The sequence below is a fragment of the Pantherophis guttatus genome, chromosome 1 (genome assembly GCF_059756535.1).
Source record: "Pantherophis guttatus breed Tessera chromosome 1, ASM5975653v1, whole genome shotgun sequence".
Lineage (NCBI taxonomy): Eukaryota > Metazoa > Chordata > Lepidosauria > Squamata > Colubridae > Pantherophis > Pantherophis guttatus.
Window position 1 is genome coordinate 189826467 of NC_142063.1, and position 21240 is coordinate 189847706.

Here is a 21240-nt window from a genome sequence, read left to right on the forward strand (position 1 = left end):
CAGCTTCTGCTTATTTCCAAGTGAAAGAGAGTTGCCACTATCACCCACGATGAACGTCTTTGCGTCCTGGTCCAAAATCCTGCATAAAATTCTGTTCCTGTCTCTGGGAAGCCTGGGATGAATAAATTGGGAATCCTGTTTCATTTTGCGTGGAAGGAGAATGGCCAGCAGCAATAATAGATGCTGAATCATAATCCAGGTCAAAATGTGTGACACTCCATGTTAGATCTCCAGGTCATTTCCTGAGCTGGTGTAATGCATATCCGTCAAGCTCTGTTCATGCTTTTTCCTTGCTTTTTTCCTGGGTAGTGGGGTGAAATGTTTGTGGCTTTTTTTCCCTGTTTTTATTGATTTCTTCTTTTTCCCTAGAAAATTAACCGTCGACTTCATCTTTCCAAAATCAAGCACAGCAAATTCAATGAATCTGGACAGCTGGTAGCATTTCATCTTGCCTCTATGGTTTGGTGCTTATATGTAATAATAACAGTAAGTTACCTTAATCTATTCTTCCCTCCTTCATTCCCACTCCCTTCTCCTCCCCCTCCCCATTTCCTCCTCTCCTCTCCTTTCCCCCCTCCCCTCGAAACTGTGCTAGTAAGAGTGCTACTACACACATTCTTTCTGCATTAGTGGCTGTTAATCTATGCAGAAAAAGAATGTGACAGGTTTTAATCTATATTAGTTTTAAAGACATGATTAGAAAAGAACTGAATTTTCATCTTTCAAAACATTAATCAGAATATGAATGATTTATAGAACAATAAAAACAATACAATGATGAATTGATTGAAGGAGTTCTTCGTAGCCAGTGAAAATATTTCAGATCTGTGGGTCTTTTGTTTCAGAAGTTACTGCTTGACTTTTTCCCCTAGAATATGGTATTTTAGACCTAAATTTAGCTTGCAGTAAATGTCAAAAATCCTTAGCAGAACTTTGCTGAATGAGGATTTGCATGCAGTATAGAGGCTTAAATAATCCTCTGTGTCAGAATAGGTATGAATTTGAGGAAAATGTCCATCTCCTGCATGGTTTGGTTTTATTTACTGAATTAAATTTAGGCACTACCCAAATCCAAATTAACTCTGGACCGCTCACAATATATGGTTTTTCAGAAGTTGGAAACAGACATATTTTCAACTTACCCAGCAATAGTATATGAAGAAATCATTTTGATGCATCAACATTAAACTATTTTGGCATTAGTGATTGTACTTTGTGGAATACATCAGGAGCTGTAGTACATGACTGGAGAAAGTAGAAGAAGCAAAGTGGCAGGTGGAGATCAAATGTATTAAATACTGGGAGAAAGTGAGTGGTAAAGCAAAAAAGCAACACAGGAGCATCAGAAAGCATGACAGAAATCGCAAGTTTAGGAATATGGGGAAGATAATGTGAAAAATGAGTATACCAGATAGTATCAAAGCATACCAGATAGTATATCAAGGGAAGTTTCAGTGTTTAATTCCCACCACTCCAAAATTAGTGCAGTATTGTCATATCATTGAAAGATGGTGGCACTATTATGAAGCAGATTCTGGGGACGCTAATCAAGAATTGTAGTCTTCCTCTTTGAATATTTTGATAAATTTTAGTAACTCAAAACATAATTAAAACTTTTTTTCTTAGAGGTGTGCATTTGGTTCCAAAGCAAGAAAGGTACTTCATCATAGGCATGCCAGTTTTACCTGCTGGTAATGCCCTTAAGAAGCTATGCCATTTTGTATTCAGACTAGTCCAAAAAAATATAACATGCATGTTAAGGAGGTATTAGCATGCCAGTGTTGGGTTTGAATCACCTTCTACTTTGGATGCAAATGCTGCATATGTCTTATCATAAAAGTGTCAGATTGGATTGTTAGATGAAATTCAACTGGTTTTAAATCTTATGAACATATATTTCCCCCATCTTAGTTATGTTTGCATCTTGTACTTAAAAGTGAGCAAATATTCCAATGAATTAGGAACTATATATTCAAGTGCTGTCCAAATGTGCAAAACGTTGAGTGCAGTGGTGTGAACTAAGTATGCTTTCAATTATTAATGATATAGGAATCTCATTTGGTTCAGTTCCTTGATCTTTTTGATGTGGGTTGTGTATAATAAATATTTTGTTATAGTTATGGAGTCACTAAGAATGAATTAGGTGGCTGTATAAGTTTTTGTAAGTTAATAAATAAATACAAGCAAATCTTCCTGTTCTGCTTTCTTTTCCTAATGTTTCACTAATTATTTGATGCTCTGTAAATACACTGGCAAGTTAAATGTTTTTAGCAATGGCTAGGAAAACCACTTTAAAAGCAGCTATTATTACAGTTATTACAGTGCATTTATTATCATCATTCTATTTCTTGTTGATTTAATTAGTTGAAGTGATGCTTCTGAGAGGAACAGCTGAGCTTCCAAAAGTCCTTTCCAAAATGAAGGAGGTGGGAGTGTCTGTCCCATTGCTTCCATTTCTCACACCTTCCAGTCCATCTGCCTTGAAAGCAAACAAGCTGAATTACTTTAATTTGTGGCTTTTGTAAATCAAGCTTTTCCCTTTCTGCACTTTCCACATGCCACCCTTTTATTCCTTGATGTCTTAACTAGGGCCTCTTGTTGCCTAAGAAATTGGTTAAAGCTGTTAATCTGCAAGTTATAGAGCCATAATATTAGAAATTGGGATTGCTTCTTTATACATTTCTGAGGTTGTAAATTCAGGTCTCAGGAGTTTCTGGATTTTGTGTCTAAATTTCCAATCTATTTTAGGTTTTGCTTCCCCCCCCCCCAGTTTTTGTTCTATCCTGGTAGAAACCTGTGTTTATAGGGTAGAAAGAGGTACTAATGTGTTTAGCTCCTACTGTTTGCTTTCTAGGAACAGAGTCATAAGAGTGTGTGAATGTTCTGCTAGATGAAAAGCTGGGTTTTTTCTATTCCCACTTTCTCTTTTTCCAAGCAGATATATGATGCTGCTCAAAAATAGGGCTTACAATTAGCAGCCATCGCCTTTGTTTGTTTCCGATGGTAATCTATTAGAAAAATGCTACTGTGACAGTCTTATTTGCTATCAGAACAAATGATTGATGATCACACAATTAATAAAAACTGCTGTATTCCTTCCTGTTTGATTGGATTACTTTTTCTGGCATCTGTATTATGAATTTACACAATGCTCTTAAAAATGATGCCTGAAGGTCCCTCCAAACCTCCAAAGTTTTGTCCCTCCAAACCGCTTCCTTGGGCCTACCAGATTTCCAATCCATCTGACATGTTAGAGATGTACAAAGCATTTCACATGAGAATATGTAATGTTGTAGGATTTTCCTGTGGAATAGGCTGATATGTGTATCTCTTGGGTTGCTTGGAACAGGAACAACTTTGTGTTCCTAAATGAACATATTCTGGGGTTGCAGTGTATCCAGAAACCCATATGTTGGGAACTGAACTGATAAAACTCAGAAGGGGTTAACACATTGAACTACATCATATTCTGGATCATCTTCTACAAACATATGAAATAGCTCTGAAATGCATAGAGTAGCCTATAACAAAAAAAAAAATAACCTTATAGAGCTGGGTTTTCTTCTTTGGAAACATTTAATAAATAACTACTTTTGAAATATTTAAATTAAAAGAAATGGAAAAGTAACTTGCTGCAAAACAAAGCAGTAGAATCTAGAAGTATCTTTGCAAGATCCAATCTAGGTCAGTCACCAGATCAGGGGTTTTTTGGGTGACTGATCCAGATTTGATTTTGCAACGTTATCCTGGGACACGTATATTTGCTTCCAATAAGTATTTTTGCTTCCAAAAATGGCATTAAGTTTTTCCAAGAGACATGGGTTGGTGTAATGGTGAAGCATCAAGGTACTGGCCTAGAAATTAGGAATCTGGGAGTTCTAGACTTTCATTAGGCATGAAATTCTGCTAGCTAAATTTGGGCTACTCATTCTCGCTGCCTAACCCATTTCACAGGGTTATTCTTATGGGGAAATTGGAAGGTAGGAGTATGAAATATGTTAGTCCCCTTGAGTTATATATAAAAATGTAGATTAAAGTAATAATAATGGAGAAGAACACAAATGTGATAGGAGCTGGAGTTCTATTGCTTTCTTCTGAAATATGTATATCTGTCCAGCAAAAGGTGAAGCAATGAAAATTCTGAAGAATGGGATGAGGGCTCTAGGAGAGGTGACAGAATCTTAATAAATGTTTTGCAAGTAACATTATCCTCATTGCATACATTTTGTGAATAGGAAAGCCTTTCCAGAGTGCCTGTTGTGAAGATACTCTCAAAATGGTCTCATAATTCCAAAATTGCCCAAAACTTTGGAGACCTTTCATCTAAACCTTTTAAGCAGCATACGTAGTGTCATGGGGAAAAAAGAGTGTAGGGGAAAAAAGGAGAATAATAATTATTTTAACTCCTTATCATCTTTGGAGGTATCCTGTACCCTTTGCAGATACTCCTTCCCACCACATTGTTTATATGAGTGATTAAGATTATAAAGTAGCTTGGGAAATCATTACTATAATCTAAAGCTAAGTTTAAAATACAGATGGTCCTCGACTTACAACCACAATTGAGCCCAAAATTTCCATTGCTAAGCAAGACATTTTTTAAGTGAGTTGCTCCCATTTTTACGACTATTTTGCCACAGTTGTTAAGTGAATCACTTCAGAATTATGTGGTTGTTAAGCAAATCTGGCTTCCCCCATTGACTTTGCTTGTTAGAAGCCAGGTGGGAATGTTACCAATGGTGACCATATGACCCTGGGACAGTGAAACTGTCATAAATATATGCTAGTTGCCAAGTGTCCGAATTTTGATCACATGATTATGGGGACGCTGCAGTGATCCCAAAGTCACTTTTTTTCAGTGCCATAGTAACTTCAAACGGTCATTAACCAATGTTTATAAGTCAAGGACTACCTGTACAGTGAGTCTTCCCCAAGATGAATTCACCTTTCTCATTTCTTTTAAACAAAGTGTCTTTACTTTTAAACCATTCAATAATAGGAATTATCTGGGCTCTCAAAGAAAAGAATGGCTAGACTCCTCATCTACAACTGATTTGCCTTTGCAGAAGACTCTTTAGCTTTTGATACATAAGTTCCCAGCCACTTGGATATCAGCGGGAATATTATCTGAATTAAGCAACAATTGGTTCTGAGGGCAACAGCCAGTTCCATCTTGCTTCCTCTTCCTCCAGCTTGGCCAACGTACTGGACTCTCGTTCTGGATCTTGCCCTTGGGATTCCCAGAATTGCCTTGATCCCTTGCCACAGTAATGGCAAATAGAGGGCAGCCAGGAAGCGAGCCCACATGAGCAGCCCAGCTGGAGACCACAAGTTTTTCTCTCACCTGAGTCTGTGGGCCTCTGCCTCTGAGGAAAAGGGAGAATTTAAGAACCAGTTCAGAAGATCCAATCGAAAACATCTAGATGGATTATCAGGATTGCTGATCATTACCATACTTTTTAGAGTATAAAATGCACTTTTTTCCCTCCTAAAATAAGGTGGAAATGTTGGTGCATCTTACACACCAAATACAGCCATTTTTGCCCTACTGAAGCCCCGCCCTGTGCGTCCCATTTTTGCGAGAAACGGGCCTGTTTTTCACAAAAATGGGGCGTGCAGAGGCTTTGGGAGGCCTGCAGAGTGCTCCTGTGGGCTGGGGAGGGCAAAAATGCCTCTGTTTTTGCAAAAACAGGCCCATTTTTGGTCTCCCAAACCCCGCACGCGTCGCATTTTTGTCCTCCCCAGCCCCCAGGAGCACTCTGCAGGCCTCCCAAACCCTCTGTGCGCCTCGCAAAAATGCCTAGGGAGGGCCAAACTTTTTTTTCTTGCTTACCTCTTCAAAATCGGTGTCTTATATGCCGGTGCATCTTATAGTCCGAAAAATACAATAGTTTATCATGAGTCACAAGAATTTGTGTAAGGGTCATTATAGCAAAGATGGCTGCTGACTTATGTGTCTTCCTCTGATTTTCTTCCTCTCTCCAGGAAGGATACTTATCGAACCCCAAAAGTCTGTGGGAAAGCTACCCTCATGTTCATCTCCCGTAAGTATTTAATGCTTTGGTAATTTTTTATTTCTACTTTTCAAGAGAGCCACAGCATAACTATTGTACAACTGAACAAAACCACTTCCTTCCTCTTGGCTGTCTGAGGTCAGCAGTGAGTAATGGTGGCAAAAACAGGGCATTCAGGGCTTCAGGGCTTCTAAAGCAATCTCATAGCTCCCTCGTGTGAATAATCCCAAGATTGCAAGCACAAACCTAGCTTTTTTAAGACATCCCAAGCTCCAAGAGATGCAGAGTCTATCTAGCAGTGAGGAGGCACCTCACGTTTCTGAGAGGAACAGGAGTTGTATTGGATAGAAGGATGAGACAGGGTAATTACAGACACTTGACACATCTGGGTAAGACTGGAGTTTTCTCTTTTCTCTCTCTCTCTCTCTCTCAGGTTTATTTTAGTTTTATGACAAAATGGCAAGAAGAGCACCATTGGCTAAATGGAGAAGTGGGATGACTCTACCCATGTATGTCTTTCTCCATTTAATGCACTGTCAACAGCTTCACAAAGAGCATACAGCTAGGAAAGAAAAGGTGGTACTCTTGACGTTGATCTAAAAATGATAGTAATATAAGTCATGTACATACGAAGAAACAAGCAGTTTCTTAATATGCTTCTTAATATCATTTCTTTGCCCTCCAAGAATTTTTCATGCTTTATGACAACTCCAAGGGAGAAAGTGTTCCAATTAAGAATTTTATAGTGCAAGCAAAGAACTTTACAGGTGTTGTCTTCCAGTTGTAATCCTCCCTTGTTTGGTTATTACTCTGGTAACTTTTTCTAGTGATTATTTTACCAGAAGCCAAGTACCATATCATGCATTACATTTTTCCAAAACAAATTACTCTGCATGAAAAGAAGAAATGAAAAGAAATGTATATTACCCTGTATGTAGCCTAGTTCAGAAATAAATCTCTATTGTTTAACAGACTTCTCTAACAATGTGCCTTTCATTAAATCCTAAAATTCAGTGAGCCAAGTTGACCTCAACCATATCTGAAGCTCTTATTATTTCTCCTTATACTTCAAGGATTTTTAAACTTTTTAAAAGGACTTTAATCTTTCTTTTGTGGGTAGACGCAGCAGCAAAATAAGCCACTAGTATTTAAAGTCATTGAGTTAGTTGGTATTCCACAGATAGGTAGAAAGATTTTAACTTGTCCAGAAGATTCTCAGAACAGAAAATAGAAGTAAGATCTTCCTAGTCTGAGGACTTTTGGTAGCACTTGTCTCTGGGGCATAAATATCTTTCATTATTCCTACTGCTAAATATTATTAATATGCTTGGTTGCCACCTGATTCTACATGTATATCCTTTGGATACAGTGTGTAGTTTGAGACAGTGATTATATTTAGCCCAGGGTTCCTAAAGCTTTTGTCCTATAAGGAACTAAACAATTGCATTGAATTAAAATTGACTGCCACTAATGTTGTGATTCTTGTTTATGAAGTCCAGCAAAAGCTCATGCCCATTATATAGATAACAACCTGTTCAAGCATGAAACTTGCATCTCTTCCTAGAGAAAGCATAGTAATATAATGTGGATATATGCTTCTCTGTATGTGGAATCAAAATACAGTGGGGTATTGCATACAATTAGCAAAAATAGCTTGTTTCCCTTCTCCTTCCATCATAGAAAGAAATTACGGTACAAATAACACCACTGGTGCTTGGTAATTTAATTATTTGTGAGTAGAGTAGGTATTACCAACTACTGTAGGAGGCTACATATTGATGGATAGTTGCTATATTCCAAAGTAAATTTGTTGCTGTTTCCTAAAACAACTTCACAGCAGGCTGCTTCATAAAGAGATGTTCATAACACAGTAGGAAGAACAGAAAAAATATTTACAGTAACTGTTTGCTCAATGCTATTATTTGTTACATTCTAGGTTCCAGGTTAAGTTTTTCTACCTTTGTCAGTTGTCCTACTGGCTGCATACATTGCCTGAATTATATTTCCAGAAGGTGCGAAAGGTGAGTGCCAACTCAAGGAGCTTTCTCTTCACACTTATTTTAAGATATGTTTCAAAGGCTGAAATAATTACCCCCAAATTCACTACTACAAAACTGTTCTTTTGTAGTATAAGTATACTACCACTTCTCCACCTACAACAGGGACCCCTAATATTAATCCATTAGCAAATTGGTTAAATAAATGCATAATCTGCCAGTGTGGCAGAAAATACAGGGAGCTCCCCTGCTCCTGTAGCTCAGACAGAAACCAAACTGCCGGACAGAATCATTCTCCTCTACTCAGCTATAATATTACCATGATAACTCACAGGATCAGGTTGAACAGAAGGTTTTGAAAATGGATTCATATAATGCTTATGAATAATCCTGATTCTAATCCTCAGTTGCTTTGGGAGCAACTTAAGATAATGCAGATATATACAACCAGTTTCCTGTATTCTTAAAATTAACACTGACTTTTCCTTATTTCCTAGGAAGAAATTCCACGTCAGCTGCAATATATCACCCTTTATCTAGTGCATATATCAGGAGCATATCTCTTAAAGTAAGTGTTACTGAGCACTTTTACAGTATATGTGGTACCTCTCTCAATAGTAGTAACTGAGAGAGGGATCTTGGAGTCCTAGTGGACAACCATTTAAATATGAGCAAGCAGTGTGCAGCAGCTGCCAAAAAAGTCAACACAGTTCTAGGCTGCATAAACAGAGGGATAGAATCAAGATCACATGAAGTATTAATACCACTTTATAATGCCTTGGTAAGGCCACACTTGGAATACTGCATCCAGTTTTGGTTGCCACAATGTAAAAAAGATGTGGAGACTCTAGAAAGAGTGCAGAGAAGAGCAACAAAGATGATTAGGGGACTGGAGGCTTAAACATGAAGAACAGCTGCAGGAACTGGGTATGTCTAGTTTAATAAAAAGAAGGACTAGGGGTGACATGATAGCAGTCTTCCAATATCTCAGGGGCTGCCACAAAGAAGAGGGAGTCAAGCTATTCTCCAGAGCACCTGAGGGCAGGACAAGAAGAAATGGGTGGAAACTAATGAAGAAGAGAAGCAACCTAGAACTAAAGAAAAAATTCCTGACAGTTAGAACAATTAATCAGCAGAATAACTTGCCTCCAGAAGTTGTGAATGCTCCACCACTGGAAGTTTTTAAGAAGCTATTGGATATTTGTCTGAAGTGATGTAGGGTTTCCTGCCTAAGCAGGGGGTCGGACTAGACAACCTCCAAGGTCCCTTCTAACTCTGTTATTCTGTTTTCTGTTACTTTTCTTAATACATCAGGTTAGACTATGGGAGACTATGAGTTCCAATCCCGATTTAGGCACAAAAGCTGTCTCTGAGTGACTTTGGACCAATCTCAAGCTTTTACATTTTTTAAAATATAAGTGTTTTCGGAAACAAATGCCATTGGCTTTAGTCCATATTGCACATATCATGTTATTTTCATTTAAGAGTTGCAGGTGTTTGATAAAACACATCAGGATTCATTGATGGATTTTGTAAGGGAAGGGTGAGCTATGATTTATTAACACTTCTGTCCATCATCCATACCTAGTTTTGCTCACTCATACAGTTTTCATGGAGAAAGTTCAACAAACATGAAACATTTTTCCTCCTTGTCTCTAGCCTCACACGCCTGGGACTAATCTTGTTGCTGCTGCAGTATGTTGCTGAATTCCTCTTCCACATGGCTCGCCTTTTTTATTTCACAGATGAAAACAATGAAAAGTTGTAAGTGCTCTTGGATGAACTTTGGATAATGTGGCCAAAGAATTCTTTTAAAATTCACCAGTAAACTTTTTTGTAATCCTGGAGCTGGATTGTCCTTTCTAATGTGCAGTATCATGTTTTACTGCTAAAATAAAGCAACTGCTAACATAACTTGAATATGATGGCTTATTAGCTTGGGAATAAAATTCCTTTTTCTACTAAGTAGGAAAAACCGTAGATTTAAATCTATGAGGATAAAGAATTACATGGACAATTTTTTTTGACTCAAACATTCAATACTTGATGCAAATCTGTTTATCAAAAATGAGATGATTGATCTCAGCTTTCGATGTTACTGGAAGATCTGCATTCTGAGTGATTGATATGTCAGATCTTCTGATGCAGGAGTCGAGTTACTTTGACAATCTTCCAGAGAACAGCGCATAGTGACAATTGCTATAAAGTGAAATATGACACATTTTAATGCAAGAATCATTTTTTTTTTAATTTCATAAGGTTTAATGCATGGGCAGTAGTTTTTGTCATCTCACGACTTTTCACCCTCACCCTTTCTGTGCTGGTCATTGGCTTTGGGCTGGCTCGAGTGGAGAACCAGGCATTTAACCCTGAAAAAGGAAACTTCAACACTTTGCTTTTCAGGTAAGTTTTTTATGAGTTCTGGGTGCTGAAGAAAGATGGCTTGGGGCCTTGATGATTAGAAAAAAATAGGGATTGTCATTTCATCTCTCTGTTCATTTAGAATAGATGTAATTATTCACATTACTTACTCATGATAAATAGATTGGGGAAAAGTAACAGCATTATTGCTTCTTCTTCTGTACATATTTCTTTAGTAAAAATGGTTGCCTTGATGGCTTTAATGTTGTTAACTAGTACAGTGACACCATTGTTGGTAGGGGATTGGCCTTTGTTGAGGAATCCCCTCTTCACTACTGTTTTAAAACTGATGGACAAAGCAATCCTGGCTAGGGGGAAATTGCTTTGTAGCATTAATTTTGATACACTGCTTAACCAGGATTAATATCAATAGGAAGGCATGTAAGGAACTCATTCTAGAAAGGGGTGGGCATGAAGTCTCGCATAGCCCAGCCCAATCTTCTGTGATTGACTAATCATAAAGTAATCATAAAAATTAATTGGTCACTATTTTGTTACATTCCTGGATTTTTATTGCATACAAAAAATGGGTGTGAAGAATATGCTTAAAGCTATTATATATAACAATGATATTATTATAGAACTCATGTTCTAGGTAAATGAAGACAACAAGTTTAAAGTAATAAGCTTGATAATTTGTTGTGCGAATCTGAATAAAGACAGCTACCATATTTTAAAGATTTTAAAGATTTTGTGCATAGTTGCAGAGCAAAACAAAAATCCTACCTACCAATATACAAGTAGACTGTAGAGAGGGCCCGGTTTCTTAAACCTCAATTTATCTTATCTTAAGTCATTCCAAAAAGAAAACCATTTCTTAGACAGTTAAATTGCTTTAACTTGTGGGATTGGTCTTGACTTTTGCAGTAAAGCTTTACCATCCCTCCTGCTGACCATGCTTATTTCCCTGGGGAAGTTGTAATGCTAAACAGGGTCACTGGTTCCTGCCATTAATGGCAGAGAAACAGCCATCTCTTCCCTGTTTCTCAGTTAACAGAGGGCTGATCAAGTGATCATTGAGGAAGAGTGAACAAGGCTCCCCCGTGGCTCACCCCTGAAGGAGCTGTGACTGCATGCAGGTGATGATTCTCACCCTAGAACAGACCAGATCCAAATGTGCTTATTCCAAATATGTTTGCCTTGCCTCCTCCTAGGATGGGCGTGTTGCTTCTGGTGTGTTTCTCACAGGCCTGGATGATGTGGCGCTTCATTCATTTTCAGTTGCGACGCTGGCGTGAATACTGGAATGAGCAGAACACTAGAAAAAGGGTTCCAGCCACTGTCCACTTCAAACAGCAAGTAAAGACAATGAAAAGGGAATCTGGTGAGCATCCGGCCCGATTGACCATGTACTAAAGCTGCAGAATGCCTCTTATTAATCAGTTCAATTGCTAAATGTTGATTGGCTAAAATAACTAATTGGGAAGTAGATTTTTAATTAAATACTTCAATAAAAGTATTTAATAAGAATGAAAAATTACAAGAACCGAGTTATCAAAGATTTGGAAGCAGGGGAGAGAAAATGTCTCCTTTAAGCAATGGACCTTCTGTGACTTGCACCTAGTCACCCAGCACCAAAGTGTGTGCATTTCATTCAAAGAATTATTTCCATGAATATGCAATACAGTTTAATTTACTTTTATTATACATATAAAAGGCAGTGATGAATAATATAATGCATATCAATATGCAAATATTTTGTTGAATTAAAGCATGTAAATAAGTGACTTATGCTGGCTCAAGGTTTTTGGTTCAGCAGTGGCATCAGTGCTACTGCTATGCTAGAAATACTTCCTGTGATGCTGCTTCTATCTACTTTATTGTGTTGTGAGTTATGCGAGGGAGCCTCTTTCACTGTGATTTCACTCAGTAGTTCTGCTAGCTGAAGATTCTAGGGAATTCAGTCCTACACATTTGGGGAGCACAAGGTTGGGGAAATCTGCAGTGGGCAATGAGGTGACATGACATTTCTGAAGAAGACTGTGTCGCCATGTCCTAACTGGAAGTCTTTTATCAGCTACCACTGTCTCTCTTTCAAGAAACATGATAGGGAAACCAATCTATTAAAACAAAATTCTCGTTATTATTCCCCTTCCCCACTCTCCATTACAGGTTACCATGAAAATGGAGTAGTAAAGGCAGAAAACGGTACCTCACCACGGAACAAGAAACTCAAGTCTCCGTAGAGCCAAAGCACAGCCGACATGGGATGTTTGAGGAGGAGACAGAGGTGCAAGAATGAGGACTCTGGAAATACGAAGCACCTTCCTCTCTTCTGTCTTCACAATGCTCACCTCAAGTGATGTGCCCACAGAGTGAACAAGCTCACTTTCTCTCCTCCCCCATCCTCATGTCTTTCTGTCTCTGTCTCTTTTTGCAATAACCAAAAGGCCTTCATCCTTGACAGAGAGGCTTAAGAACACCAAAAGCTTTTCCTTGTCCTGTTGTGTATTGTGCAATTCAAAAAAAAAAAAAGTTTTGCTTGTTTTCATGCTCCCAGAAATGTGCGTGTGGGGGGGGGTTAGAACTCTGTTCCCAACATACCCTTTTTCTCCTTCACTTCCTTACAACTGTTTTTTGGCTTGGAGAGATTACAGCTTTAGCCCATGATGGAATTTGGTTCTGAGAGTAGATTTGGGGAACTGTAAATTCTGGTTTCTCTAGAAAATGCACTCTTGCAAGGATAGGTTTTGAAAGAAATGCAGTTTTAGTCCTGTTCAAAGAGCATCCTCTAATCTGAATTCTGTAATTATGTTACCCATTCAGTAAGCTTTGTAAAATGGTTAGGATACCATTTCCTAACATGATGGAAAGATACAGATGGTTACTTTTATCTGTTTGTGATTTATCATGCTCAGTTTTCAAAGTTAAAGTTTCATTTGTAGCTTTAGCTACCTTCTGAAGACTGGAACAGATATGGTCCTCTTTCTTATCTTTCTCTTCTGGTCCTAAAACAGAATTAATGTTTTCTTGGAAACAATTGAATTTTCCTTAAAAAAAGGAGAATGTACTTGTCCTGTCAGTTTAGTATGAGTGAAGTATGATTTTCATCTTCATTGGCTTAGGAAGTCTCAGCCTATAGCATCTTGAGGGAAGGGAGAAGTTTCTCCATTCATTTAAAAAGGAGCTCAGGGCATTTTTACTAGTGAAGAAGAGAAGACACGTTCACAATAGGATAATATCTTTCATGTTGAAGATTTTATCTGTTGACTTTCTTAAGGAAGTGCTAGTGTAGCCTTGTTGTTTGAGTCATTCATGTTTAACATCATCCAATCATAGAATAGTAATATTTTGTCTATGAAATGTACTCCTATGCATATTTTCTGAGAAGTAAATTCCAGCAAATTCAGATAGGCTTATTCCATTTCATTGTGGTATAGAATTGCAATCTGTCATTTGTTTTCCCAAGCATCTCTTTTTCTAAGTTGCATCTAATAGGTTCTGAATCCACGCCTGTCATGGTGTTCTTATTTCTACAACTATAGAGATTGTTTTTATTCAGATTGAAGGCAATTTAGTTCCTAGTTGCTTAGCAGGTTCAATGAGGTTCAATTATGAAAGATAGGGGAGGGGAGAGAAGGAATAATGTCTCAAAAGGGGAGAGCACAATTTGTAAAGCTGGTGGATGATATTAAAAAGTGAAATCTACCTCGGAAGCCACCCATTCCTACATTTCTTTTAATTAACTTGATTTGGCACCTACAAAAAAATTGGGGTTGTTCAAACAAAACTTTTAGAGTTACTCTGTACATCTTTAATGTTTTTTGTTTTAATGAAAAGTGTCTACTGTTCTCCTTTGTGTATGCTTAAACATATTTTATTCAGCAGAGTTGCTTCATGACTATGTCTTGTTTTAAGCCCTAGTGTAACTGGATCATCTTACAATGTTGTTCTCCTTTTCAAATAATACAAAGAAGAAACTTTGGATTTCAATGCTCTTTTGCCATAATTTGGAATAGAAATATCTATTTCATTAATAGATTGAATGAAATCAATAGAATACATACTTAGTGGTAGTGTGTCCCAGGATTTGACCCAACTACTCCTTTTTGTGAATGCTTTTATTGTGTCTAAAGTAGGTCTGCATAAGTTAAGACCTGCCAAACCAAATACATTAGCCATGAGTTTCATCCTGCCAGAGCATCTCTGGTTTGCATTTAGATCAACTGTTAAGAGGGATTGCTGCAGTCTTAGCAGACAGCAGTGCATGATTAATGAGTAGCAGTAAGTTTCATGAGTCAGGCTTAGCTGTAAAATTTGGGGGGACTTTAAGAGGTGAAGAAGACTCTATAAACTGCTTACAATATTTGTATCTCTGAAGAATCATTTGTCTCTTTTTATCCTTCTCTTGCAATGGACTTTAATGCTGCTTGGCACTACTTGATACTGTACAGAGAGCTATTTTTTCCCCCACCAAAATCTTGAAATGTTCAGATCAGAGCCCTTCTGAGCTGAAATCAACTATACCATAGTGTGCCTGTCATTCCTTAGCTCTTATTGAGTTCTAAATATACCTCATCTGTATCATTTTTATACAGGAGTGAAGGAGTAAACTGGGTTAGGGATGGTGCTAAGTAGGTCAGATATGGTGAGCCAACTTACATGCTTATGTGAATGTGATAACTCTATTGCTTGCGCCTAACAGAAAGCCTACCACTATTGCAAAGCAGATATGTATGGCTTCTACCACCAGAAGGACCTCTCTTGGGCCTCTATGGCATGTTGATGATCATCTTGCAATAGTAGGTGTAATAAAATTGCCCTGATTTTTAAGTGTTTTGAGTCTCTGGAAACATAATGAATTCACTGCACTCTTTTCAGTTTTTCCCCAAAGCTACCAAAATGCAAAATAAAATAAAATAAAATAAAATAAAATAAAATAAAAATCCAAATATTTTACTTGCATCTTTTTGGGAGTGCTTTGGGGGTCCCAAAATATATGTGCAATTTGTAGGCTTTCTTATATACCAATTCTTTACATCATCACCAATTCTAAATTGGAATTCCTTATCCTTTTTGTTAATTCTGATCTTAGTTAAATGGAGCTTTCTGACTTTGCACCAAGCTCAGTCAAAAGACTTAGGTTTCCCAAAGAATTTGTTCTAGAAAGCTGCAAAAAAAGCCTCCAAACAGGCCTTACCTTGACCCAGTTAGTTCAACTCCTTTCATCCAGCACCAGGTTTTCAATTGTAGTACAATTTTGTGCAAGTGCCTTACATTATCAAATAGACTTTCCAATCTTTTTATCTTTAATATTGGTTTTTCTTTGTATATGTATTGTTGTAGTTCACTTATACTGTATGCACTAGTTTAGCTATTCAAAAAGGGGGCAACTTTTGCTGGATGCTTTGCTTCAATTTCTATGCCTTTTTGACCATAAGTAGTTGCTTGATAAGTATAATTGTTGGAACTATTCTAGATGCAAGAATCTCTTTTGTAATATGGAACAATCCATAATATCACAAACATTTTCATAGCAGATTAGATGCTCTTGGTTTTAATTTTGAATGTGTCATTGTAGTTCTAAAACTTTTTGAACAACTGCTTTTGAGCATCTTTCACAGCGTCTGTTGCTAGAATTAGATGTTCTGCTTAGTTTTGTAATTATTTAGGAACAGGGCCTTTAAAAAACACTATGCGGTCATTGAAACTGCAATTCTAAGCAAAAGTTACACATACGTAAGACATCACCAATTTGTGCCACCTTTTATGGAGAATTGCCTTTTACTTTGGGTGCTTTCATTCTCAAAATAAAAGATCTTGGTGTTACAATACAAGTGAAAATAACTTGGTGGGAGTTATCTTTCCTCTCCAGCACTAATGGTCTGCTTCAAATTGCTGTCTCAGTAGATATTGTGTGTGGATCTAAAGAGAGACAACCCACCAACACAAATGGGATTTTAACCTAAGGTTGCCTTTGTATGAGTAAGCATACACTAAGCATCTCACTCTAAATTAAATAATAAGAGCCTGAATCTTAATTTACTTGGTTCCTCTATACTCTGCTTCTCCCACTACTCAATTAAAAAAGGTTGTATCGATTTATGATCTGTTGTGAGTGATCTCATCTTGAGGGAAAGAAATGGGAAAAGTAGTTCTCTATAATGTAATTATATTTGTTTGGGTTGGGGCAACATCATTAGCTCTGGGACTTATTTTTCCTTTAACACAGGATTAAGTGCGGAGAACCTCATAGTGCCTTTCCTTTCTTTCTTGTTCTAGGTCAAGGGTAAGCAAATGTTTTGGGTCAAAGTATGTTTGGAATTTTGAGAATATATGCTGAGCATGTTTGCAGAATGAGTGTCAGGTTAGATATGGTCAGTCACAAAATACCCATTTAACAAATGGTGAACTAGCCCCCAGATATTATTTGTTACCCCTGTGGGACCTCAGGGTTGCAGATAATGCTAGAGGCTGGTGCTTCACTTTAAAGTATGCCACCTTCCCAATTTTATTAACTTTTTTAAAAATTGAAACTGTTTTTAAAAAGTTAGGGAGCATGATGGGGTTCAAGAAGTTGCAATGGGCACAAATTTGCTTATCCCTGGCCTAATAAAGTTTTGTAGCATAATATTGAGATTTAACTAAGCGTTCCAAAGCTCAGTAAGTAGTAAATCTTTGTGATTTTGGAAATAGTATATGGTTTGCTTTTCTTTGAACTATCCATGGGATAAAGCAGCTAGCAAAATAATTAAATGTCCTACCCATACAATTTTTTTAGGCTTTGTTTTTTAAACAAATTGTAGTGTTATGTAAAATGCATTGTGAAGGTTGCAAATAATTTGCTGTCAGTCTGGTTGAAATTAAGATTTTGTTGTTTCTGATACTATTAAGTGGAAAACCATTTACCTCTATACAGTCTTTTGTGTCTTCCAGAAGAAGAAAAAAATCTTTATTATCCTGAAACCACAGCTACATCAGGGTTATTTCTAAGGGCTTTGTTTTGTTGACCTTCTTCAGAAATTAAGTATTATAATTGTTCTACAAATGACAGTATAGTGCAGAAAATGTTATATTAGAAGTGTACATGGCTGGGTTTTTTCCCATTAGTAATTCTAATTATGGACCAAATCTAAGCCTAATTTTGCATATTTAAATTTAATCTTGTTGTCTCCTGGTTTGCAGGGAGGGAAGGGACAATTTTGGGGGATTTTTTTTTTCTCAACGTTTTATTTTCACCATTGAAAAATCCAATTTGTTTATGATTTTTTTGTTATTGTTAAAGTGCTTTTATGAAAGCAATCTGTGATACAACTATTTTTCTGAAATAAAAAAGGCATAGAATGATGAAAAGTACCATTGTTCATTCACTACTAATTTATTCTTCGCCATGAACTATGCAAATATGGTTCTTAACCAGCTTGGTGTTCATTGCTGCAGGCTTCCTGCTTGCCTGGCTGAGTAATATCAGAATATTTGAACATGTTTGAAACTCCTATGGAATATGCTGAGATTGTAAGAAGTCCCAAAGAAGAAAATTCTGGACAGAACAAGTGTAATGGCTCTGTTGAAACATATAAGATAAAGCTTGCTTGGTTCTTATATGTAAACTTAAGTAAGTTTTATCCTTTCTTAAATGAAGGCTTATAATTTTATTTGCTTCAGGCAACAGAAAGGAAATCATATTAATAACAGACTGCCATTAAATATCCGTGTCCCCCCCCCGTCCCATCCCCCCCATCCCCCTCGCTTTAGGGACTGGAAAGTTCTAAATTCTGAGGTTCTTGTAATACATGTTTTCAACTTCACTGGGGCATAAGATGAATGATTAAGGGATTTAACTTTTCTGTGCATTTGTTATAATAATAAAATAAATTTACATGCCACCCGATGCAACTCCAGATGGTTTACAAATTGTTAAAAACATTTTAAAACAAGTAACAACCCAATTCTGGATGGAAACAAAGAAAGAAAAGGAGTGTCAATTGCACTCACTGAAGGCCCCAGTGAAAAGCCACACATTTGGAGTGAGTAGTGTGAGAGTCATACAAATCTCAGGGGGACCGCATTCCAGAACATAGGCGCTGCTACAGAGAACACACTTCCAGGGACCTGAAAGATGGAACCCAGAGCACGCCAACCCTGCCAGACTGAACCAGCTGGGATATACTGTGGGAGACAGGCATATTGTTCATAACTGATAAAGTAGGTCTATTACTAAAGGACTAAAGGATAGTTACATTGACACAGAAGCCCACAAGTGTCATTTGCTTCCCAGGTAATAAAATTAAGATCTACCCATAATTATATGAATTGAGATAACCACCCTCACTCTACTAGAAGGATCAGAGCTATAATAGACTCTTTTTGTCAAGTAATCTGGACAAAATCTTTTTGTCAAGTAAGTTGAGTATATGGTAGAAAAAGGAAGGAATACCAGAGCAGCTTTCAATAATTAGCGTTTTTAATTGAAATTGATCTTGTACAGCTGGTAACTGCTAGTTTCGAACTAATCAACACTGGAAAGCTCTGAGGAAGTCAGGGTATCTTATCTGATTTTCCCCATGAGAACACATTTTAATAAGCTGCAAAAAAAAAAAAAAGAGAGAGAGAGAGAAATCAATGAAAAGTTGCAAATGCTGTACTTTCATGTTTTTAAAATTGCCACATGTCCTAAGAGCATGTACAGTTAATCTGCAGTAGTAAGATTTTTTGTTTCTAATCTTCAGAGTAGGCTGTTTCCTTTTTTAATATTTTTTTTTTAATTGCTGGATGGAGTATGTGAAAACACAGACATAATAGGCTATTGGGAGAAGGAAACAATTCCAAATGCCTTCCAAATACTGAAATAATGCAATTTTACCCAGATAATTTTTTTAATCACATTTCTTTCTTTTTCATTCTTACATTTCAATTTCGTTTTCAAATCTATTACTTGTTACAAAATCCAAACAAAGTCCCTGCTATTCAAATAAAATCTGATATCTAAGTAGCATACTTGTTAAAGTGGGGGGAAAAATCAGGGGTAATCAATGTTCTTTTAAACTGAAACAAAAATGAATAACAATAGGATTTGTAATGAACATGTACAATTAAGTTAAATACAGATTGTCTTTGAGTTATGATGATTTATTCAGTGACTGTTTGAAGTTACAGCAGTGCTGAGCAAATAGTATTTATATCCGGTCTCTGAAGTTATGGCTGTTGCAGGGCCCCCGTTCACCAGTGATCAAAATTCAGGTGTTTAGCAGTCTACCTACACAACTTCAGGGACACTTTAACACTCGTCATCCACCTATCTTCCCCATTTCTGCCCTTTTGGCTCTCTGTTCTCCACAGCCCCTGCCTCTGGGCTCCACCACCCTACCTGAACTTTACCATATTCTTGCTCCCACTGTTGACCTAGAATGCCCGGGCTTTGCAAGGTTGTTGCTGCTAGCCACATGAGGCTTTTCCCAATTCACAAGTTGCAATATCCCTATGAGACCTGGGCAAGAAGGCCTCAAGTGGCCAGGCAGCAGCAGCAGGAAGACAGCAAAGTTCAGCTACAGCACCAGGGACTTTGAATGCAGGGTCACTTAAGCTGGGTTGGCTGGAGTTTCTTGGGACAGCTGGGGCTTTGCATCACACTGCTGGGCAAGGCTGTGGCTTCCCAAGGTGGCTGCAGCTCAAGGATTTCTTGCAGCCTCTGAGCTGCAACATAGCAAGCAGTCCACAACTGTGAGGTTCTGAAGCTGCTTGCCACCCCACAATACAGGGTGCAGGCTGACCCAGAGGGCAGAGATTGGGGGAATACGCAGTTGGGAGAGGAGTTGTAGGGAAGGGAGTCCCTTACCTTGTAAGAACCGAGGCCTGGGGCTGAGAAGGATCAAGCTGGGATTAGGGTGGATCCTTGATTAATGACCAATGGAATTTAGTTAATGACGGCAATGGTGAGTGCCAGAATTGTTGCTAAACAACGTGGTCCCATGATGTCAAGTTTTAGAACTACATTGCTTAGCAATGAAATTCTCCCATCATATCTATTTGTAAGTAACAATCTGGAAATGACTTTGGAACATTTTACCTAAATAATTAGTGCTCCAAATGACAATTATCACATAATAAATCACCAGTACTGGGACTCAAATAAGATAAATCAATTTTTAAAAACATGGAATGCCACAGACTAACTGCAAAAGCATATCATATAATAATACCTAAATTGTGAGTATATAAAGGGATTTCAGAAAATGGCTAATACAAACCACTCTAAATTCTAAATTCTAAAATTTGTCACTTCTAAACTCCTAACAGAAATCAGGCAAGTGACACTCATGAAAATTTGCAGTAACTTCCCACTGCATTGATAAACTTAGAAAAGTTCTATTAATTACAACATGAATTGGCAAGAAATCTCTATATAAAGATACATTCCAGATTGAAGAGCCTTGGTAGTACAGTGGTCTAAGGCACCCTGTTATTAAGCTGGTTATTAAGACCAGCTGCCTGCAATTACTGCAGGTTCGAATCTCACCAAGGCTCAAGGTTGACTCAGCTTTCCATCCTTTCTAAGGTAGGTAAATTGAGGACCCAGTTGTGGGGGCAATAAGCTTTGTATAAATATACAAAAGGATGAAGGCTATTGCTGAGCACATTGTAAGCCGCCCTGAGTCTCCGGAGAAGGGCGGCATATAAATCAAATTAAAAAAAAAATGTAACTCTCCATGATATACATTCAGGTCCAGAAATATTGGGACATCGACACAATTCTAACATCTTTGGCTCTATACACCACCACAATGGAGTTGGAATGAAACAAACACAATGTGCTTTAACTGCAGACTGTCAGCTTTAATTTAAGGGTATGTACATCCAACTCAGGTGAA

General features: G+C 37.6%; 2 protein-coding genes across 6 annotated transcripts in view; one reads left to right on the forward strand and one right to left on the reverse strand.

Moving 5' to 3' along the window:
• The window catches only part of TRAM2 (translocation associated membrane protein 2), a 39093-nt gene extending 21365 nt beyond the window's left edge, over positions 1–17728 (forward strand). For both annotated transcript variants that reach the window (XM_087882259.1, XM_034432529.3), the window contains exons 4-11: positions 370–486; positions 5986–6044; positions 7951–8035; positions 8509–8579; positions 9671–9775; positions 10271–10414; positions 11587–11756; positions 12545–17728. In XM_087882259.1, the coding sequence (XP_087738385.1) occupies positions 370–486; positions 5986–6044; positions 7951–8035; positions 8509–8579; positions 9671–9775; positions 10271–10414; positions 11587–11756; positions 12545–12618 (825 nt within the window). In that variant the 3' untranslated portion in view covers positions 12619–17728. The remainder of the gene's footprint in view (positions 1–369; positions 487–5985; positions 6045–7950; positions 8036–8508; positions 8580–9670; positions 9776–10270; positions 10415–11586; positions 11757–12544) is intronic.
• Positions 17729–18818: 1090 nt separating this feature from the next.
• Positions 18819–21240, reverse strand: part of PAQR8 (progestin and adipoQ receptor family member 8) — a 34903-nt gene continuing 32481 nt past the window's right edge. For all 4 annotated transcript variants that reach the window (XM_087882258.1, XM_034432521.3, XM_034432520.3 and 1 more), the window contains one exon: positions 18819–18957. In XM_087882258.1, coding sequence (XP_087738384.1) covers positions 18886–18957 — 72 coding nt within the window. In that variant the 3' untranslated portion in view covers positions 18819–18885. The remainder of the gene's footprint in view (positions 18958–21240) is intronic.